The sequence below is a fragment of the Globicephala melas genome, chromosome 19 (assembly GCF_963455315.2).
Source record: "Globicephala melas chromosome 19, mGloMel1.2, whole genome shotgun sequence".
NCBI lineage: Eukaryota > Metazoa > Chordata > Mammalia > Artiodactyla > Delphinidae > Globicephala > Globicephala melas.
Window position 1 is genome coordinate 48,777,267 of NC_083332.1, and position 23,995 is coordinate 48,801,261.

The 23,995-nt window shown below is 40.1% G+C and overlaps 1 protein-coding gene across 1 annotated transcript in view; it reads left to right on the plus strand.

Annotated features, from left to right (window-relative positions):
• Positions 1-23,995, plus strand: part of HYDIN (HYDIN axonemal central pair apparatus protein) — a 435,992-nt gene that overhangs the window by 96,101 nt on the left and 315,896 nt on the right. The window contains exons 5-7 of the mRNA XM_060288997.1: positions 6,916-7,035; positions 10,282-10,416; positions 23,686-23,885. Coding sequence (XP_060144980.1) covers positions 6,916-7,035; positions 10,282-10,416; positions 23,686-23,885 — 455 coding nt within the window. The remainder of the gene's footprint in view (positions 1-6,915; positions 7,036-10,281; positions 10,417-23,685; positions 23,886-23,995) is intronic.

Genomic DNA, 23,995 nt, shown 5'->3' on the forward strand with positions numbered 1-23,995 from the left:
GGCATGTAGGATCTTCCCGGACCAGGGCTTGAACCCATGTCCCCTGCATTGGCAGGCAGATTCTTAACCACTGCGCCACCAGGGAAGTCCCAAGAGTGGTTTTTAAAAATGTGAATCAGAACGTGTTACTTCCGTGTTGAAAACCACCTAGTAGCTTCCTGTTACCCTCATAGTTATAAGGTCCTGCATTATCTGATCCTGAGCCCTTCATAGTCTTTTCCTTCCTCTCTCCCCCAGCTCATTCTCCTCTAGCTGCTCTCCCCTCTTGCTGCTCTCCAAACACTCAAGGATAATTCTCACCCTAGGGCCTTTGCATTTGTTATTCCTTCTAACTGGAATGCTGTTCTCTCAGATCTTTGCATGACTTGCTTCAGATCATTTCCTCAGAGAGGCCATCCCCCATTCACTCTGTCTCCTACTTTGGTTTTCTTCATAGCCTTATCACTGCCTGACCTCATATTATGTATTTCTTTTTTTTAAAAAATATTTATTTATTTATGTGGCTGTGCTGAGTCTTAGTTGAGGCCCGTGGGATTTTCATTGCCGTGTGTGGGATCTTTAGTTACGGCATACGGGATCTAGTTCCCTGACTAGCGATTGAACCTGGACCTCCTGCATTGGGATTGTGGAGTCTTAGCCCCTGGACCACCAGGGAAGTCCCTATTTCTTTATTTTTTATCCATTTCCTTAAGCATTTCAACTTCATGAGGCAGGGGCTTTATTGGCTTTGTTCACTACTCTATGCTCAACATATGGAAAATATTAGAAACTCAATTAGCATTTATTGAATGAACACATGAATTTTTCATCTCTTTGTCATTGTGATTATTATTATCACTCATCTTTGAAATAAAGAAGGGAATTCTTCCTGGACTTGCTGTTTGCAGGTAGTTAATGTTGAGGCGGAGCTCGGTAGGGTCACAGACCAGCAGGAATTCTCCATGATTCTAAGGGCAGCTCTTTATGAAAGCAGATCATATGTATGTGTTTATTTGGAAGGGAAATGAGAGGAAGGGAGGAGGAGTAACTGAGTTGTGTTAGCCTTTTCTTCTCCCCAGAGTTCTAACTTAGGGATTCTTATGATTCTTTTACCCTGTCTAAATGATGGACTCTTCCTATAAATATGCATTTTGTGTATTTTCCACGCAATTGTCAGTAGTTCAGTGTAGATCTTCTTTAATTTCTGTCGATAATGGTTTGTAGTTTTTCCAGGTAAAGTTCTTGCACATCTTTCATTGGATTTATTCCTATGTATTTTATGTTTTAGGATGTGAATTTAAATGAAATTGTTTATAAATTTCATTTCCTAAATGTTCATTGCTAGTACAAAGAAATATAATTGATTTTTTATGTTGACCTTGTACTCAGTGACCTTGATAAATCACTTGTTAATTCTAATTTATCTATAGGTTATTTTGAATTTTCTAAATAAACAAGTTTTTGTTCTGGGGAAAATGTCAGTTTTGTTTCTTCTTGATCAAAACTTGTAGTATTAAAATAGCCTTGTATTTCTGAGATAGACTCAACTTGGTCATGTATTATCTTTTTTATATATTGTAGGTTTCAGTTTGCTAATGATTTGCTTTTTTTTTTTTGATCTATGGTTCATGACCTATAATTTTCCTGTCTCCTACTGTCTTTCTGAAATATATGAAAGTTATGCTAACAACATCATCATTAAATGGAAGACATTTAATTTTTTGTTTTTCTTTTTCATTGTAGTTTACTATAGGACATTAGTTCCCTGTGCTATACAGTAGGACCTTGTTGTTTATCTATTTCATATATAGTAGTTTGTATCTGCTAATCCCAAACTCCTAATTTCTCCCTTTCCCACCCTCTGTCCCCTTTGGTAACCATAAGTTTGTTTTCTATGTCTGTGAGTCTGTTTCTGTTTCATAAATAAGTTCATTTCTGTCATATTTTAGATTCCACATGTAAGTGATATCATATGGTATTTGTCCTTCTCACTTACTTTACTTAGTATGATAACCTCTAGGTCCATTCATGTTGCTACAAATGGCATTATTTCATTCTTTTTTATGGCTGAGTAGTATTACATTGTGTATATATACCATGTCTTCTTTAGCCATTCATCTGTCAATGGACATTTAAGTTGTTTCCGTGTCTTGGCTATTGTAAATAGAGCTGCTATGAACATTGGCGTGCATGTATCTTTTTGAATTAAAGTTTTATCCAGATATATGCCTAGGAGTGGGATTGCAGGATCATATGGTAACTCTGTTTTTAGTTTTTTTTAAAGAACCTCCATACTGTTCTCCACAGTGGCTGCACCAATTTACATTCCCACCAACAGTGTAGAAGATTCCTTTTTCTCCACACCATCTCCACCATTTGTTATTTATAGACTTCTAATGATGGCCATTCTGACCACTGTGAGGTGGTAACTCATTGTGGTTTTGGTTTGCATAATTAGTGGTGTTGAGCACTTTTTCATGTGCCTATTTGTTACCTGTATTTCTTCTTTGGAGAAATGTCTATTTAGATCTTCTGCCCATTCTTTGATTGTTTCTTTTCTTGTTATTGAGTTGTATGAGCTATTTGTATATTTTGGAAATTAAGCCCTTGTCTGTTGCATCATTTGCAGATAATTTCTCCCAGTCTGTAGGTCGTCTTTTCATTTTGTTTATCGTTTCCTTTACTGTGCAAAAGCTTATAAGTTTGATTAGCTCCTATTTGTTTATTTTTGCTTTTATTTCTGTTGCCTTGGGAGACTGACCTATGAAAATATTGGTACGATTTATGTCAGAGAATGTTTTTCCTATGGTCTTTTCTAGGAGTTTTATGGTGTCATGTCTTATGCTTAAGTCTTTAAACCATTTTGAGTTTATTTTTGTGTATGGTGTAAGGGTGTGTTCTAATTTCATTGATTTACATGTGGCTGTCCAGCTTTCCCAGCACTGCTTGCTGAAGAGACTCTTTTCTCCATTGTGTATTCTTACCTCCTTTGTCAAAGATGAATTGACCATAAGTGTGTGGGTTTATTTCTGAGCTCTGTTCTGTTCCATTGATCCATATGTCTGTCTTTGTACCAAAACCTTGCTGTTTTGATTACTGTAGCTTTGTAGTATTGTCTGAAGTCTGGTAGGGTTATGCCTCTAGCTTTGTTCTTTTTCCTCAGGATTGCTTTGGCAATTCTGGGTCTTTTATGGTTCCATATAAATTTTAGGATTAATTGATCTAGTTCTGTGAAAAATGTCATAGGTAATTTGATAGGGATCACATTAAATCTGTAGATTGCTTTGGGTAGTATGGGCATTTTAACAGTTTAATTCTTCCAATCCAAGAGCATGAGCTATCTTTCCATTTCTTTGAATCATCTTCAGTTTCTTTTATAAATGTTTTATAGTTCTCAGCATATGCCTTTCATCTGCTTCATCAGGTTTATTTGTATTTTGTATGTGATTTAAAAAACATTATTTATTTATTTATTTTTGGCTGCATTGGGTCTTCATTGCTGCGTGTGGGCTTTCTCTAGTTGCGGCGAGCGGGGGCTACTCTTCATTGTGGTGCGCTGGCTTTTCATTGTGGTGGCTTCTCTTGTTATGGAGCACGGGCTCTAGGCACGTGGGCTTCAATAGTTGTGGCTTGTGGGCTCTAGAGCGCAGGCTCAGTAGTTGTGGTGCACGGGCTTAGCTGCTCCATGGCATGTGGGATCTTCCTGGACCAGGGATCGAACCTGTGTCCCCTGCATTGGCAGGCAGTTTCTTATCGACTGCGCCACCAGGGAAGCCCATATGTGATTTTAAAGTGAATTGTTTTTTACTTTCCCTTTCCAGTATTTCATTGTTAGTGTAAAGAAATGCAGCAGATTTCTGTATGTTAATCTTGTATCCTGCTACCTTGCTGAATTTACCTATCAGTTCTTGTAGTTTTTGTGTGGAGTCTTTAGAGTTTTCTATATATAGTATCATGTCATCTGCATATAATGACAGTTTTACCTCTTCCAATGTGGACAAATTTTATTTCTTTTTCTTATCTGATTGCTATGGCTAGGCCTTCCAATATTATGTTGAATAGAATTGGTGACAGTGAGCATCCTTGTCTTGTTCCAGATTTTAGTGGGTAGGCTTTCGGCTTTTCACTGTTGAGTATTATGTTGGCTGTGGGTTTATCATAAATAACTTTTATTATGTTGAGGTATGTTCCCTCTATACCCACTTTGGTAAGAGTTTTTTTTTATCATGAATGGATGTTGAATTTTATCAAATGTTTTTTCTGCATTTATTGAGATGATCATGTGGTTTTTGTCTTTTCTTTTGTTGATGTGGTATATCACATTGATTGATTTGCTTATCCTTGTGACCCTGGGATGAATCCAACTTGATCGTGGTGTGTGATCTTTTTTTATGTGTTGTTAGATTTGGCTTGTAATTGACTTGTAATTTTCTTTTTTGGTATTGTCTTTGTCTGATTTTGGTATCAGGGCAGTGGTGGCTTCATGGGATGACTTTGGGAGTGTTCTTTCCTCTTCAGTCTTTTGGAAGAGTTTGATATAAGAGTTTTGGTGTAAGTTCTTTGTATGTTTGGTAGAATTCCCTAGTGAAGCCATCTGGTCCTGGACTTTCATTTGCAGGGAGTTTTTAAATTACAGATTCTATTTCATCTCTAGTGATTGGTCTGTTCAAATTATCTATTCCTTCTTGATTCAGTTTTGGTGGGCTGTATGTTTCTAGAAACTTATCCATTTATTCTAGGTTGTCCAATTTGTTGGTATATAATTGTTCATAGTATTCTCTTATGGTTTTTTGTGTTTCTGTGGTATTGGTTGTTATTTCTTCTCTTTCATTTCTTATTTTGTTTATGTGAGTCTTCTCTTTTCTTCTTGGTGAACCTGAACAGAGGTTTGTTGATTTTGTTTATCCTTTAAATAAAACAGCTCTTGGTTTTATTGGTTTTTTTCTACTTTCTAAAAATCTCTATTTTATTTATTTCCTTTCTGATCTTTATTATTCCCTTCTTTCTGCTAACTTTAGGTTTTGTTTGTTCTTTTTCTGATTCTTTTAGGTGGTAGGTTAGGTTGTTTATTTGAGATTTTTCTTGTTTTTTACAGGAAGGCCTGTATTGCTATGAACTTCCCTCTTAGGACTGCTTTTGCTGTGTGCTCTCTCTGTTCTGCCTGTTGCAAACTGACTGCTGCACTCTCCTCCGAGCCTCTGAAGCTTCCTTTCTGTCCCAGCTGATCACCACGCCAGTGAAGGGGCTTCCCAGGATGAGGGAACCTTTCCTCTTTCACAGCTCCCTCCCAGGGGCGCAGGTCCTGTCCTGATTCATTTATTTTTTTCTTTCATCCTACCTGGTTATGTGGTAATCTTTCTAGCTATTTTGGTTTAATGAGATCTTCTGCCAGCACTGAGCAGGTATTCTGTGAGAATTATTCCACATGTAGATGTACTTTTGATGTATTTGTGAGAGGAGGTAAGCTCCTCATCCTTCTATTCTGTCATCTTGATTTGGCAACCCCTAATTTTTTGTTTTTCTTTCCTTTGGGAGAGTTCCTATAATGTTTGAGTTGTATTTTCTTTAAATGGCAGTGCCACACTTTTTAAAAAATTAATTAATTAATTAATTTTTGGCTGTGTTGGGTCTTCGTTGCTGCGCGTGGGCTTTCTCTAGTTGTGGCGAGTGGGGGCTACTCTTCATTGTGGTGCATGGGCTCCTCACTGTGGTGGCTTCTCCTTTTGCAGAGCATGGGCTCTAGGGCACATGGGCTTCAGTAGTTGTGGCTCATGGGCTCTAGAGTGCAGGCTCAGTAGTTGTGGCGCACGGGCTTAGTTGCTCCGCGGCATGTGGGATCTTCCTGGACCAGGGCTCGAACCCGTGTCCTCTGCACTGGCAGGTGGATTCTTAACCACTGTGCCACCAGGGAAGCCCCAAGTTGTATTTTCTTTAAATGTTTGCCAGAATTTGCTTGTAGAGCTATTTGGGCCAGAGTTTTATCCATGAAAAGTTTTTACTTTACAGATTCAATTTCTCTAATAGTTAGGGAACACTTCATATTTTCGATTTCTTTTTGTGCTAGTTTTTACAAATTGTATCTTTTAGGAATTTATAATTTTAATCTAAATTTTTGCATTTGTTATCATTTTACTTAGTTTGGGTTCTGTAGTAATGTTCCTATTTTTTATAATTGGCTCTTTTATAATTGGCTGTGTCTTCTTTTCTTGATCAGACTCAGGTATTTTATTATTTTTATTAGTCTTTAAAGACTCAACTTTTGGCTTTGTTGATTCTGTGGGACAGTTACTTTGTATTTCATTAATTTCTGCTGTTTTTGTTGTGTCATTTTTGGTTTTTTGTTTGGGTTTTAATGTGTTTTTTATGTTTGCTATTGTTGTTCTAAATTATTGAGGTGGATACTTACATCTTCAATTTCCAAACTCTCTGCTGGGGTGCTCCCAGGATGCAACCGTGAACTCAGCACAGCATCGTGGGGTATTCTGAATTTTTAAGGGAAACATGGCAGTACTCAAAACCTGTTGGATACTACATAAGCTACTAGCTTGAGATAATTCAGTTTTAACATTAGATAATACTGTTTTTTTAATCCCTCAGTGCCTCCAAACAGGTTTTTGTTGTTACAGCTTTTCTTCTTATTCTCATAGGGGAGTTGGTTCAAATTACCTTATTCACCATTACTGGAAATGGAAGTTTTGAGTTGTTGTTCTAACTATCCTATTTTTTAAATTGAGGACCAAAACCTACTTTCTTTTGTATTAAAGAAGTTGATGACAATAACCTTACTGATTATAATAGTGTTTATAGTACTTTCCCCTTTTTGAATGTTTCCTTTGTTCTTGGTGGTAATATTCATAGGTATATGTAGTAATTTCTTATCTTCCCCAGTTGGTTCTGCCATTGTGTGACTATATGATTTTATTCTTTCAACTGCAGTTTCCAGGAATTGACCTGGATCAGGCCTTATTCCAGCCCTTTCCATCAGAAATTGTATTTCAGAACTACACTCCCTGTGAAGTCTATGAAGTTCCACTGGTTTTGAGGAACAATGACATAGTGAGTATGTTTGCTGGGATGACTGTACCTTTCATGGATCTATAAGAAGGGATTAGATAAAATGGGATCCTGTAGGGTCTTAGATAGGCTCTTGAACTTGATAGGCCTAGGAAGGCAGATAAAAACATGCCCTTTGACTATAAGCTTAATGAAGACAAGACTGTGTTGGTTGGTTTGTTGCTAAATGCTCAGTCCCAGGGCAGTACCCAACAACTGGTAAACTCCCAGTGTGTGCACTGACATTTTTTTGAATAAGAGATTGGCTAGATCAGTGTCATGAAGTTCTCATGAGTGACCATTTGGGCTAGGTTTTCATTTAATACAAGATGATTACTGTTCATGTTTACATACTCCACGTTAGAGCCACTATTTCCCCAATTGAAGGTATCAACTCTACTCATGAATTGCAGTTGTTGAGCCAATGCATTTAGATTCTGCAAATTGTATTAAAAAAAACAAAACAAAAAAGAAGATCCCCTTTTCTCTTTTCCATCTCCTCCCTTCTACCTCAGATAGCCTTCAGATTTTGTTTACAGATAGTTTTGGATGGCTTCTCCCACTGTCTGTACCTTGTTTCTTTGTGCTTGCAACTGAGGATTTCTTCTCCATCCTTATGCCTTTTCTTTCAGAGATATATTAGGGTATATTTCAAGAAAGAGTATTAAATGACTGAAGAGTTCCTTGACACGTAACAATAATGAAAGGAAGAATAATGCAGAAGGTCAGCATGAAGCACAGTTAAGTGTGAAAAGTAATCAGGTAGGAAGGAAGGCATTAGAGAGATGCTAAGCATCAGGTGTTAAGGACAAGTAGAAGTACTAATGGGAGTCTTAGAATGTTGAGACAAAAATTCTAGCTATAATAAAGTAGGGAAAATAAGTGAAGATTGTGCAAGAATTCAAGGCAAATGGGAAGACTTGCAGTTATATTCAGTACAGTAGCTCATTAAAGGAATCAGTGATGCCTTTCAGAGATCAATGGGGTGATTTAGTGACAGCAAAGTCAGACTTTGGAGAAAATGGAACATTTAGTTCTTCGCTGAAGGCGTGTTAGCAAGAGAAGCTCATGGGTTGGAAGCTAAAAGGTAGGCAGAGAGAAGAAAAACACCCCGAGGTGTTCAGGGTTATGTTCCTAGACCTCAGGAAGAGGTGAGTTACATAGACATTAGAAATCTCTCTTTTCATGCAGGGCTGCCAACCAATTTAGTTTCTCACTTCGAGTTCTTGTTTTCCCTTTCTCCATTACTTTTTGACTCTTGTTCAGGTTTTTTTAGGCTATTAAAGGCAGAGAGGAGCTAGTCCAAAGGGTACTTTGGGTACTCCTCCCCAGCCATAAGCAAGAAATGCTTGTCACTGAGTGTATATGTGCACGTCAAGGATAAGAGGCATGTGTGAGTCTTGTCTGCCAAAGGGCATTCAGTTCTCATGTATAAAACCCACACTTCTTGGTAAGATGCTGCTAGAGTATTGGATCCCATGAAAGGAAGGTCCTCATCTAAGGAAAGTTCAGCTATCAACAAGCAGACAGATTCTGTAGGCTAGGCGGGCTTGTTCTTGGTGAGTTACTCCCAGGACCTTCATACGAGGTGGCTGATGTAAGCCTGCTTCTCTACTTCCTGGTTCATGGATATGCAGGGAACCACTGAGATACATTTGGGGCACTGAGAAATGCTTTCTGTGTCATTTACCTTTTATTTGCTTCCTGACTGCCATGGAGTGCAAAAGACAGAGCCTGTTTGGTCTTTGTTTCTCTACCTCTCTCAAACACACAAGTTGAAAGTAAGCCATGAACTCTCGACAAGCCACAACACAATTCACTTGGGGTACAATTATAAACACCCAGACTCCAGAGTCAGACTAATCTGGGTTCAGATTCTAGGTGAACTCTCTCCCAGCTGTAGACTTTGGGCAAGTCACTTCACTTCTCCAAGCTATGGGAATAAGAATAGCACCCATTTCAATAGGTTGTTTGGAATATTAAATGAGATAATGGATGTAAAGTACTCAGCTCAGTGTCTGTCCTATAATAAGTACTAAAGCAATGTTACTATTCTTCTTCTTATTAGTGTTGCTATTGTTTTCCTTTCTAGTTTTTAATCCACAGTTAGGCTCTTACTAAAGTATTCCCGGCAAGCTTATATGGCATCATTCAACACGTCATAAACACCACTGCACATTTCTCTTACCAGCAAAGCCAATTCTATTCCTACCAGATATGTACACATCTCTTTCTTACCTCCCCACTCTCTAGTGTTTAGATGTGTCTGAATTCTCTCTGCATTTCTTCTTCCCTTCTGCATCTGGGTTTCAGCTCTGAGAGGTTGTGGGAGTTCCTGTTTCCTCATGTTTCACCTGAGACTCCTAGGACATACTTAACTATAGTTAACTTTCTTCTGCCCCCTTTGAGTTTTTAAAAAAACAGTCCTCTCCCATTCCTGTGTCTCTAGAACCTCCACTCCTGACCAACCCCCTTCTCACATTTACATTTCTTTTACTGCTTGGGGCTATCTGAGATAGAAATATGTACTCTGGATGAGGCAAGCAGAGCAGAGGAATAAGACTGTAAAAGGATGGGACTGTTTGAAGCTGCTCTGAGACTGGCCTTGGGGATTGTACTGCCCTCTGTGTTCTTACTTCACAGTGGTGTTTAGGTAGGACAGTCCTATAGGGAGGGAAGGTGGAGTTAGGCCGGGACTTGATCCGGAACACCATTGCTTGGTAAAGCTGTAGCACTTATGGCAAGTGTCTGTTTCCTCATCTGTAGAATGAATTGTAATGAAGCTCAAAGGTTATTGTGAGGATCAAGTGGCATCTCGTGTACAGTGGATGATCCATAGCGGGAGTGCAGTAAGTGTGATTTCTTCTCCCAGAGCAGTTCTCAAATGTTGGGAAGTCCAGTGCAGCTCCACCGTGTGGGTGGGGTTTCAGATGATTAAGCAGTTAGTCTTCGAAAATAGTCACATTTAAATAATAAAATAAAGATTTGCAATAACAATTAAATTGCGTAATAATAATAATGTTAATAAAAATTAAAGCTAAAGTACATTGAGTGCTTACTTTGTGTGAGGTCCTGGGGTAAAGGTAAGTACTGTCATCTCCTTTTACACTCGAGGAAACGGAAGTTCAGACCTAACCAAAGTCACATGGCTAGTAAGTAGTAGATGGAGATTTCACATTTAACTGCAAGGCCTGTCCTTTTTCTTCTGCTTTCACATGTACAGTGCCCATCATTGTGTTTTTCTTGCAGGTTCCAAGGATGGTGAAAGTTGTTGAGGAAAGTTCACCTTACTTTAAAGTAATCAGCCCCAAAGATATTGGCCACAAAGTAGCACCAGGAGTGCCGTCCGTTTTCCGAATCCTCTTTAGTCCAGAGGAGAACAAGGTAACAGCAGCGCTGGCAACAAACTGGTTGAATGCGCGTCACTAGCAGTTTGCAATTCTGAGCATTCGAGGAGGTGGTGTTGGTGGTGGTATTGTTGGTGGTGGTTTTAGTGGTATTGGTTGTGGTGGTGGTGTGGTGGTGGTGGTAGCTGTGTCGTCGACAGTGTTGTTGGTGTCGTTGATGGTATCGGTGGTGGTGGTGTTGATGGTGGTATTGCTGGTGGTGGTGGTGAGGAGAGGAATGGTGAGGGTGGATGAGAGGAGGGGATGGTGCACCACTGGGAATACGGAGAGAATTGTCAAACAGTGATGAGGGCTTATATGAGCTGCAAGTAGCCAGAGTGTAAAGAAGGGTAATCCTGGATGCTCCCATGGAACCTACTTCAGCATATTTATGTTGGATTGTACAGCTATTTATGTTGGACTGTACACCAAAAAGGAAAAGATGTGGCCCAGGTGCAATGAGCTGAGACAAAGGGTAGAGATTATGCCTTCTTGGAAGTTTGGGATTCTTGTTAGTTGCATCCCTCCTCCCCACACTCTAACTAGTTTAGGAAAGAGTCCTAAGATCCAATATTGATCACAGTATCAGCCTCATTAATGGCAAAGAATATGGCCAGGACCTGAGGCCATATTCTGCTCCTCAATGACCGGTAGATAACCAGTCCTCCGTGAAGGGGTGACCTCACCAGTAGCTCTTCCTGAGCACGAGTGGAGAGGCTAGAGCCAAAAGAAGAGACCTGCCCTGTCTGCTTATCCTTGTCTGCACACAGACCGGCTAGAAAGAGCCTGAGTTCAAAAAGAGGCCGTTTCCCTCCAGCATCACCACAGCTGTCAGGAATCTAGCCTATTCTCAGGCTCTCCTCAGTTGTATAAATTCCAGTTACTTCTGGAAGGAAAATCTAGCTTGGGCGACTGAGGGAGGAGGCTTCTCCCCAGCCCTTCTCCAAGACTGCAGAATTGTGGGTTGAGTTTTCCTCTGTAAGGGCCAAAGTGGGGACTTGTGTGGAGGAGGAAAGGGCTTTTACCAGCATGACTGAAAGAGCGAGGACAAAAAACAAGGCTAAAATAGGCATAACAAAATGTCAGGTTATATATAATGTTAAATAGTGTGTTTGCTTATCTGTATTGTGCCGTTATGGTTGGAATCAAAAGAGCATAATGGAGACACAGAGAACTAGCTTTGACTCCCTGCTTCTCCATCACTAATACTTATTAGCTGTTGTAAATGTCATTACCAGTATTCCTGGTGCTGGTGCTACTGTTTCTGCTTTTCTGGAGAGCAGGGATAGAGAATTTAATGTGGTCTGCCAAGCATACATCACTGGAGCAAGTGGTTAGAAATTTCATTACTATTATACTGCTGTTATTTTTCCACTCTGTAGTATTACTGTTTGTTTCTTGGGCTGTGTTTATGAACTTATCATTTTGTTTGGGGTATTATTGAAATAAACAGAAAGATAAATTGTTCCAGAAGTAGTGCTTTTTGTTATACGTTATTGAAGTCCTTATTTTTTTCTCCAGGCTCTATATCTGAATGCTCTCTGTGAAGAGAACAGTACTTGGATTTAGTTTGGGTGTCAAATTTTCCTACACTGTCAATTAATTATAAAAGCTGAATATAATAAGCTTTTGTGCAGCCTGAAATACTAAGCTTGCTGGATTTGAGGAGTTGGCTTTCCTTAATTTTTTTCTGTGCTGGAGAAAAAAATGTCTTCTGTTGAATAAGTATTATTCTACCTGTAGGTAGTCTGGCTGAGAAAGGGATACACAGAAGTTTCTGAAGAGGTGGAATGTTCTATGTCATGATAGATGTGTGGGTTACATGGATGAATTCATTCATCAAAATTGTATATTTAATATTTGTGCACTCCAAAATATCTAAACTTTACCTTAAAAACTTTTAAAGTATAAAAGCAATAGAAAGGTGAATGGATGGAGGTACAGATGAAACCAGAATGACAGAATGTTAATAACTGTTGAATCTGGGTGATGGATACATGGCATTTGTTATACTATTCTGTTTTATTTGTGTATATTTAAAATTTTACCTCATCAAATGTTAAAAGCAAAGGGGGAGAGATTTTATTACTGCTTATCTATACAGCAAATAAATAACTGAAATATATTTTAGGTGAGTTTGTATTTACTTTAAGTATGAAATGCCAGCATTCCCATTGAGGCTTATTACTTGGCTATATTTCGTGGAAGCTTATCTTACTCCTAGTTTTTTTTTTTTAATAAATTCATTTTATGAATTTGTTTTTGGCTGTGTTGGGTCTTCGGCTTTCTCTAGTTGCGGTGAGCGGGGGCTACTCTTCGTTGCTTATCATTGCGGTAGCTTCTCTTGTTGCAGAGCACGGGTTCTAGGCACACGGGCTTCAGTAGCTGTGGCACGCGGACTCAGTAGTTGTGGCTTGCGGGCTCTAGAGCGCAGGCTCAGTAGTTGTGGCGCACGGGCTTAGTTGCTCCGCGGCATGTGGGATCTTCCTGGACCAGGGCTCGAACCTGTGTCCCCTGCACTGGCAGGCAGATTCTTAACCACTGCGCCACCAGGAAAGCCCACTCCTAGTTTTTTTATTCCCTCTTAGCATTCCATTTCACGAACATTGCCTATGCCCTATGGGGAAAGCCTTAATTAAAAAAAATAAGTTAAATGTTGTTTTACTGTTTCTTCTTCTAAGTATTTGAAAGTTATCAATGGTTACATGCATGTATGAGGAGAGAGAGAGTGAGTATAATGGCTACCTATGAGAAACTTATCTAATTTTGGACACATTAGGATTTTATGTTGGATTGGGCTCTAAGCTATGAAATAATTGACATAATACGTTTTTCTAAGGACGTAGTGATTTCTCCTTCTGCTGACTGTCTAAGACTGATGGTGGGTTTTTGGGGAAGCTCCTGCTGCTAGTTTTGGTTCCCTTTATCTGCAAAGATCCTACCACCCTTGCACCATCAGCAGGGCTCCATTCCAGTAGTTTTTCCAGTCGTCTGGGCATCTACATTCACTCTTACTGTTGGAAAACCAACAGGGCCATGCACAGAATGACCAGCTAGGGTTAGTTGTGCTGTTGTGCTGTTAGTTGTGCTGCTCCAGAATGTAGCAGAGGAGTACTAGAGCCAGATTTATTTCAGGAAGAATAAAAGTCAGTCTTTTCACTGTGTCACTTTTTCTCCAGTTGGCCAAATTGATAGCCAATGTGCATATGTATTTTTCCTCCTTACCCCTGCTGATCTGAACACACTCCATTCTCATTTACCCTCCTCACACCTGGAGGTTGAGATATGTAAATTGCAGCATGCCACAGTTTAATAAGCCAGTCCCCTTTCAATTGGATTTTCAGCACCCATGTATATTAGCATGTCGAAGATGGTAATGCAATTTATATTTTTTCCTGTCATCTATTAATCTAGCTTCCTGGAGATTTAACTTGTTTAGAATGCCAAATACCCAGATAACAGGTGCAGGAAATTCACTTTGGCTTTCCTTATCTCTTCTTTTCACATGGACTTGGAAAAAAAAAAAAGATTGGATATGTTATTTATCTAATAATCCTAGTGTACATGTCATGGATGGTAGAAATATAGTAATCAATGTTATCATAACACTATAAAATTCTGGAGACAGGCATTTTTCTTGACCTCTTAAATCTGTATCTTTACTATTAAAAGGAGTATAAAAATATTAGGCTTATGTAGGAAAGCAAAACTGGGTACTTTCTTGGACTTAAGAAAGCATCTCTTTGTAATAGTGTTGGCATATGGAAATGGCAGCAGTGGTCTGAAGAAAATATGAAGTGATGTAATCTTATTGCTCAGTTATGTGTTGAGAAAATATCTAGTTTGTTGTCAAAATAGTTTTCTTGATTTGTTACTATGAAATTTAAAGAACATGGCCCAAGAAAAGTAGAAAAACGTTGACATAATTTGTTACCCAGGTGTGTAACATTAATGAACTATAGTGCCAGCACTTTGAATTAAAGTATAGATGTCATAAGATTTTCTACAATCAGTGATTCTTGTTGACAGAAATAATGATAGGGATTTAGTTTTCTTCCTGCCTAGCATTCACCCTCCCTAGTTCTGTCTGGGTTTCCCCTGTAATCCAGGTGCCTAGTACGGGGCCTAACATATAGGAAGTGTGCAATAAATATTTGCCAAGTAAGATAAGGAAGTTAATCTCAAGAAAATATAAGGTAGTTTCTTCAACTTGAGGATGGCCTGAAGATGATAAAAGCAAAGTCATATAAAAAGGGGGCTCAAATATCTTTTTGTGCCATGAATGTATTAGATGTTAACTTTTTTTCCCGTCATTTCAACCAGGAGAAAGATATCTAAGAAGGCTTATTTAAAGGTGTTTCTTCCCATTTTGTTTCATATCTTCAGTGAGCCACATCACTACTTTCTAGCTTTCTGGATTTGACAAATATCATTTTATAATACGGCTAATGAGGATCTCAGGCATTCTCTTTATGAAGAACTCTTGATAATGTAGTATCCAAATAAAGATATTAAGATGAATATTATTTCACTCGCTCTGCACCAGGCCCAGTTCTGTCAGCCAGGATCCAGTGGAGAATAGAAGAAGCTTGGCCTTCATGGAGCTTATGTTCCACAATGAATAAGCAAACAGGTCATTTAATGTCAGATATTGACATGATAGAGAACAGAGAGTGATAGAGAATGGGGACTGTTTCCTTTCAGTAGGAAGATCAGGGGAGACTTCTCTGATGAGGTAGCATTTGGGCAGAGAGCTAAACGGGGAGGATATTTGTGTGGGAGCAGGAACAGCACTTACAAAGGCCCTGTGACAGAAATATGTCTGGCAACAGGTCAGGGAAGTGCAAGGCCAGTGTGGCTGGAGCAGAGGAAGCTGCTGGGAAAATGGTAGGAGACAAGATTTGTAGAGGGTAAGACCATGAAGCGTCTTAGAAATCATGCAAAGTAGAATAGGAAGCCACCATAAGTTATTTAAAATATTTCTATTATGGAAGCTTTCACTCATATGTAAAAATATAGAGAATGATATAGTGAACTGTCATCCCCCAGATTTTCAAGCTATCAGTGCATGACCAATCTTGCTTCATCATCCTGTCGCCTGCCTCAGAGGATTTTGCAGCAAGTCCCATACATCATTTCATTGTAAATACTTCATTGTTTGTCTCTAAATGATAAGGTCCTTTCTAAAAGTTAACGTAACCACAGTACCGTTATCACACCTAAAAAATGACAGGAACTCCTTAATATCATCAGATATCTGTCAGTACTCACATCTCCCCAGTTGAGTAATATGAAAACATATAGGTGTGTGTATATATGTATATAAATATCACATAAATCAATGATATATGTGCATTTTAAGTTGCTTAAATCAATCATATGTATATGTGTAAGTTGGTTTGCTTAAATTGGGATCCATACAAGGTACTGAGTGCAACTCCACCAGATTCCATAGAATGATCCTCCATCCCCTCTGTTTCCTATAGACTGGTAATTAGGTCTAGAGCCTTGTTTAGATTCATGTTTGATTTGGAGGGGCCAGAATTCTTAGGTAACATGGTATTTCCTATTACATCACATCGAGAGGCACAAAATGTGTGTTGTTACACTTTATTTTTGTAATGAGTTAATAAGGATCCTGAGGTACAGTTCATACAGGAAAGATAGGAAAAATGCTTGTTTCTTTCCCTTTATCTGCCCTGGTGAGTTTTGATTAGGAATGACGTATCTGGCTTACATTTTTAAGATCACTCTGGTTGCTGTGTGGAGAATAGACTGAAGAGGGTGTGAGGCATAATGGCTAGTTGTCTACTCTTAACATCCATTTTCTCTTTCCTCATTGGTAAGAGAATCACATGTTTTGATTGGATTCGTTGCTGCCAGAAACAAAATGTTGCATTTCCCCAGCCTCCTTTGCAGCTGCATGTTGTCTAAATGTTGGCCTGTGAGATGTGAGCAGGACTTCCAAACGCATGTACTTGACGGAAGCTGACACAGTGGAAAGTGCTCTATTCTGCCTTCTCCTGCCTGCAGCTTGGCTGTGAGAATAGCTGGCATCCCAGGAATCACTCTGCCCCATCCGGCGACATTGAGGATGGACCCTGTGCTAGACTGGTAGAGCAGGAATTTAGGAATTTGTGTCTCTCATGACACTGTGGAGTCACCATACCAACCTGGCCCAACTACCTCTGGACTTTCTAGGAGAGAAATAAACTTCTAGCTGCCTAGTTTAAGTTGCTCTTATTTTCTTCTGTTCCCTGTTATATGTAGCAGAACTGAACCCTGATGAATATAGAGACAAGAGCCTATTGTAATAGTTTGCGAGAAAAAGATGAGGATGATTTGGATGAGGGTGGTAACAGTGAGGTGATGAGAAGTAGGTGGACAAAGGATATATATTTTTATGGTAGAGCTGTCAGGGTTTGCTGATGAATTAGATAAAGGGTGTGAAGAAACAGGAGTCTAGTTTCTCATAGTATTTTGACCAGCAGCTGACCAAATGGTGCCACCATTTGCTGAGATATGGAAAGTGGAAGAAAAACAGGTTAACGAGGCTGGGTAGGAGTGAGGTAGGGACTCAGGAGCTCTGTTTTTTTTATATGTTAAGTTTGAACTTCCCTTTAGACATCCAAGTGGAAATATCAAGGAAGCAGTTGGACACAATTGTCTGCAATAAAGGGGAAATGTTGGGTCTACAGACAAATATTTAAAAGTCATAGTGTAATGACCAAGGGTGTAATGACCAAGGGTGGAGGAGATGATGCTGGGAGTGAGTGGAGATAAAGAAGAGGGTGGAAAGAGGAGGAGATGCCAACAGAGGATGACACTAAGAAGGGGTAGTCGTGAAGTAGGAGGAAGGCCAGGAGACTGCAGTGCTCTGGAGTCCAGGTGGATAAAGTATTTTTAAAAAAGAAGGAGAGATCAACTGTGTCCAAAGCTATAGGATAAAACAAGGATGTGGACTTAGCCATTAGATTTGGCAAAGTCATTAGTGACCTTGGTGAGAACAGTTTCTGTGGAATGTTGGGTAGAGAAGTCTGATGGGGTGGGTAGAAGAGAAAAGAGAAAGTGAGGAGGTGGTAATATTGAGTATAAATAACACCTTTGAGGAGTTTTGCTGTAAAGGGTAATTGGAAAAATGGGGCAGTAGCTGGAGGTGGATGTTGAGATTGAGGGTAGTTTATTTAATATTTAAGTTGAGGCTATTTAAGCATTGTTGTAAGCTGATGTTTAAGTTACTTAAGCATTGTTATAAGCTGTGAATGTTCAGTAAAGAGGGAAATTGATGCTTCAGGAAAATCCTAAGGTAAGTGAGAAGGATTGAAATCTAGTACGCAAGGAAAGGGTTTGGTCTTAGATAAGAACAGGAATGAAGGCAGAGTATATGGGTATAGATACAGGTAGATTGGTAGATTTAAGGTAACTTAGAAAGCAAAAAAGCTAAACAGGAAATTAATTACCTTAAGTGGATGATTTGTACATGAATCATGAAGTAACCACATTATCGTTGTATACTAATGATAAAAATGCTCAAAGTAAATTTGGAAGTCCTCGGGTCACTTTACAAGCCAAAGATCAGAGGTCATTCCTTTTTAACAGGTGGAGAAGTATAGATGCCCCTAGGAAGCTGAGACCCCGGGTAAATCATATGAAGAGTCAGAGTGGTAGAGGATAAGGCCCGAGAGACCTGATCAGTCTTGTTTTTAAACTGATGAGGACTTGAGAACTAATTCTTCCCTTTAGAGAGGTGAATTTCAGATTGAGTACTTTTAACTGGTTAGGGAATTTATAACGTTTTTCAGGGACAGTGAGTATTAAATGTGCTGAGTCCTAATCAAATCTGGTTTTACTCTGTGTTAGCCATTCCACCATCAAGTTTAGGAGTGGAGAAAAGGGAGAAAGAGGATTGTGATGGCTTAACCGCACTGGCTGTGCTTGCACTTGAATGCCTGGGGAGTCGTTTGCTGCAGTAGAAGACATCATTTTCCTTTGCCTGAGTTGTTAAAGGACAGAATTATTGCCACGTTTGCTTTCTATCATGGAGCTAATATAAAATCAAGATTCATTCTTTTCACTTCTCAGAGTCAAATCTGCCACTTGCATATTCCACTGCCTTTTTTTTTTTTTTTTTTTTTAAGTTTGGAGGATAGGCAGGTTGGAAGGAAGGCTAATGCACAGAAAAAAGAATGGATAGGCAGTTTCATCTGGAGGCCATTGTTATATAGAATAACATTTTGGGATATGAAGTAATTCATTGCTAAGTCTCATAGTAGACGGGAGAGAGTTTGGAATAAATATTTTGGCTCTGAATGGTGACCTGATTGCTCTGAATTTAAGTACAGAGGAAGGAAGTACATCAACTGAAGTAATTGCTTAGCTTGCAGACTGACAAAGCCCCCCAAGTCATAACATCTGAATTAATTTTAAGCTAGTAGAGCAATATATAATTGTATATTATATAGTCTAATATAGTCATATTAAATACAGAGCTTAAGAGATTGGAATACATTTTTAAGGAGTTTAAAGAATTTCTTCGTATTCTTTTATATGACTTGATTATGAAAAAATATATAATTCTGATCAAACTTCAAATCTTCCTCATTTGGAAATTTGAATATTTCAGTTAGCCTCCTAAAGTATTTTCAGCTGTCTTCAATTCCTTATAGAACAAGGCAGAGAATATGTAAACATAGAATAGATTACTTGGAGATCCCCTCTCATCGTGGATTCAGCAGCATCTTTTGTTCTTTCTCTCAAAGCCTCAGTTAATATTAAGTTTCCACATGTGCCAGCAGCTTTCCAGTTTCTAATTCCCAACAAAACCTTTGCTTGCTGGGTTTGATCTCCTAAGAAAAAATGAAAACAGTACTTATCTCTTTAGGATTCTGATGTAATCAGACTAGACTGTTTTGTTGTTGAATGCTGTGGAGTTTTCTAGGATCAAGTATGCTTCATGTAATTTGTACTTTCTTATACCTGAATGGCATAATTTTTGAGCCTGGCATTACCATGCAGAAACCAGAATCACTTCAAGAGCTAAGAGTCCAACAACTCAATTTAAATAAATTTCATGAATACTGTCCATTAATTGTTATTACTTGCTCCTACCTTAGGACTTTCATGTTTGCACCTCTCCTTGCCAGGAACGCTCCATTCCTATATCTTGCCTGACTGGATGCTTTGGCTATTCAGGTCTCTATTCGAAGGCCACCTCCTCAGGGAGGCCTCCTTGGTTGTTCTAACCTAAAGCAGCTGCTTCCCATATTATCACTTTACCATGTTTTATTTTCTTCAAAGTCCTTGTTGTTTTTTGAAATTATCTTGTTCCATTATTATCATCATTACCAGGATTATCATTATTATCCTAACAACAAGTACACAAATTGAGTTTTCCTACGTGCCTTACACAAAACATTGTATTTTATGCAACACTTTAGTAATGACAGCTAACATTTATTGAGTACTTAACTACTCGCCAAGCTCTAGGCTAAGCATTTATTGTACTAGGCCAGGTCAGTTTCATCTCTTGCCTGGACTACTGCAGTGGCTGCCTAACTGGCCACCCTTTTTTCATCTTAGCCTCCTTACAGTTCGTTGCCTACATAGCAGCTAGTAATTCTTCTAAAACATAAATCAGGTACATCATGATCCACTTTCAGCATCATTAATGTTTTTGGCCATCCTCAGGTCCTAACAATGGCTTACAAGCTCCTGTGTGATCTGGCTTCCCACAACCTCTTTGCTGCATCTCTAACGTCTCCTTACCTTATTCCCCTATGACCACAGTCTCTGAATCATGCTTCGCCCAGATTACCACCCACCCCCATGACGTCATTTCTCCTTTCACTTAGATTTCTGCTGGAATGTCACCTCCTCATAGAGGCCTTTTCCCACTCATTCTTTTTTTTTTTTCTTGCGGTACGCGGGCCTCTCACTGCTGTGGCCTCTCCCGTTGCGGAGCACAGGCTCCGGACGCACAGGCTCAGCGGCCATGGCTCACGGGCCCAGCCGCTCCGCGGCATGTGGGATCTTCCCGGACTGGGGAATGAACCCGTGTCCCCTGCATTGGCAGGCGGACTCTCAACCACTGCCCCACCAGGGAAGCCCCCCCACTCACTCTTTATTCCCTTATGCTTTATTTCTCTTCACTCAGCATTATAGTACTCATTTGCCTGTCTTCAGCAAATATTTGTTGAATGTTTACTAAGTACCACGCCCTGTTCTAGGAGCTGGATATGTGAAGTCAGTACGATGGGCAGAATACCTGTTGACATGGAGATATGGGGGGAGGCATACAATAGACTCAATAAATAGGTAACATATATAATATATTAGATGGCTTTGGGAAAACTAAAGCAAACGAAAGGCTAGGGAGTGATGGGACAGGAGAGGGAGAGTTAAGTTTACAATAGGGCAATCAGGGGAGGCCTCAGGGAGAAAATGGACATTGTGCAAAGTCCTGAAGGAAGTGAGGGAGTAAGCAATGTGAATAATTACAGGAAAGCATGTCCTGGATGGAACGAACATCGAGTTTGAAGGCTCTGAAGGGAGAGCATCTCTAGAATACTCAAGAGACAGCAAGGAAACCTGTAGCTGGAGCACAGACGCAAGTGGGGGAGGGGGGGTGTGGCCAGAGAAATGACAGGGGTGCCAGACCCTAGCACTCAGAGCCCCCCAGCTCTCTGCTTGGGAGATTTTGAATGGAGGAGCCTCCTGAGCTGACTTATATTTTAACTGGATCCCTCTGGCCCTTGTGTGGAAATAGACTTTAGGGAGTAAGGGTTGAAATAGAGTCCAGTTAGCCCAGGAAAGATTGGAGTGGCTAGGGTCAGGGTGGCAGGGTGGAAGTAGTGAGACATGTTTGTGGTCTGGATATATTTTGGAGGTCAGTCCTATGAGATTTACTAAGAAATTGAGAAACAGAGTGATCAAGGATGCCTTATGCCAGGATATTAAATCCAGGCCAGTGGAAGGATGGAGATTCATGTACCAAGATGGAGAGGCAGTGAGGGGACAGATTTAGGGTGGAAGGAAGGTCATGAGCAGGACCTCAGTTGGCATTGTGGAGCTTTTGTGGGCATGAGAAAAAGGCTGCCCCTCTAGGCCGTTTCAGTTGGAGCCAGCAGAGTGGACTGGATTTCAGGCCCCGTTCCTTCCCTGGGTAGGGTATCTTTATGCACAGTTGCAGGCAGTGGCGTTAGTCAGCAGCTTCGCTTTGGGCCATGGTAAGTTTGTATCCAGTGAGATGTTGATCTGGCTGCTGGGTATGAGTTTGGAGTTCAGGGAGGCAGAGAGACTGCAGGTGTAAAGCTCTGTCGTGGGAACATTCCTGGCTATTTTCTCTTTATATTTATTTAATATATTTGTGTATGTATTACATTGTACATTAGATATGCTTTATTTACCTGCTCACTGTCTCTTCCGTCACTATGTAAGCTTGAAGTGATCCACGTCTGCGTTTACTACTCAGTTGCATACCCAGACCCAGCTCGGTGCCTGGCACCTGGACACTTAATAAACATGGTTGTATGAATAAACGAATTGGGGATACCACTGGTTTCTACTTGTCCTGTGGGTTTCGTGAAATTGAGTGCATGGCCAGGTCTAAATGTCAGTCAGTATGTCAGACATTCCCATTCCTGCTCTGTGCCTAAAGTCCAAAGAGAGGTTTTAAACCTCCACCACTGAAAACCATTTACTGCATGATTACCAAAAGGAAACTTAAGTTCCAAGAGGCCTTTATACTTATAATGATTGCCTTGCAGCCAAAACACACACTAAAATGATGGGGAAACTTAAAATGAAGGAAAATGAACCTGGTTTAGATAGCAAATTCCTTTCACAGTGACTTCTGAGCCTGTTCTTTTTTATTTTATTTTATTTATTTTTGGCTGCATTGGGTCTTCGTTGCTGCATGCAGGCTTTCCCTACTTGTGGGGAGCGGGGGCTACTCTTTGTGGCGGTGCGCGGGCTTCTCATTGTCGTGGCTTCTCTTGTTGCGGAGCATGGGCTTTAGGCGCGTGGGCTTCAGTAGTTGTGGCATGTGGGCTCAGTAGTTGTGGCTCACGGGCTCAGTAGTTGTGGCGCACGGGCTTAGTTGCTCCGTGGCATGTGGGATCTTCCTGGGCCAGGGCTTGAACCTGTGTCCCCTGCATTGGCAGGCGGATTCTTAACCACTGAGCCACCAGGGAAGCCCCCTGAGCCTATTCTTGAGGAGACTGTTAATGCTTTCCTTTCACATTTAGGTTTGCTTGTTGGTGATGGTTTACTTTTAACTTTTTCTTCGTTGCATTGAGGATGAGATTTCCATTTTCCTATCTTATGAGAGGAGATAAAGGGTGACTTAATTCAGCATTTCTGTTGCATTTAGACTCAAGATTGGGGACGATGGATGCCTAGGGCCTCAGCATTTTTATTTGGAATGGTCAGTAATGGCTTTGCCCGAGAGGTGAGGTTTACAATGGGCTTTGAATAGGTTAGCGATTGTTGTATAACGACAGACCACTCCCAAATTCAGTTATGGATATTATGGCTCACCAGACTGTGGTTTAGCTAATCTTGGCTGGGCCCACCCATGAGTTGGGTAGGCAACTCTGCTTAACTTGGCTGGGCTCTCTCACATATCTGGGGCAGTAGGCTGGTGTAGCATGGGACATCTGGGCTCCCATCCTGCCGTAGGCTAGACCAGGCTTGTTTACATGGCAGAGTTTCAAGAGCAAGAATGGAAATGCCCAAAGCTTCTTGAGGCCTTAGCTTGGAACTGGCATAGCATAACGTCTGCCACATTCCAGTGGTCAAAGCACAGGGTAAAGAAATAGACTCCACTCATGATGGAGAAGCTGCACAGTCATATTTCAAAGAGTGTGGTCATAGAGAGACCATTATTCGGAGCTATCAGTCTAACACATGGCTTGAAGGATAAGTAGGTAGGGTTTAGAAGGAGGACGTGAAGTTACTGGTGTGAACCTCCTCTGATCTAAAGAAGAATGAGCCTCAACTGTCCCACATCCCACCTCCCTAATATCCAGGAAACACAAGAAGCATAAGCTTCTCTATTGGCTTGTAGGTTTTAATACTTGAACTGTTCTTTTTCTTAGAAAAGAGTATCTCATTGAAGGTGCATCCATAATTGTCTTGAGAAGGTTTCATAGAATATATATATATATTAAGTTGTTTTGCAAGATGCTTGGCATACAGCCATATTTCTTGCAGTTATCTTGGTCATGTTGGTGTTTCCACAAGTAATGATTGTACCCTTCTCTTGTAGGACTATGCCCATATGTTGACCTGTGTCACTGAAAGAGAAAAGTTTATTGTGCCCATCAAAGCTAGAGGTGCACGAGCCATCCTAGATTTTCCTGACAAGCTGAATTTTTCTGCTTGCCCTGTTAAATACAGCACTCAGAAGATTCTGCTGGTGCGAAACATTGGCAACAAAGATGCTGTGTTTCACCTCAAAACTCATAGGTATGCATTCCTTCAGCTTTTGTTTTTGATTGATTATAACTAAATCTAGTCAGCACATGTAGTCTCCTAGAATAGCAGTCAAAATGCAACTGCTTATTACAGTCTTCACT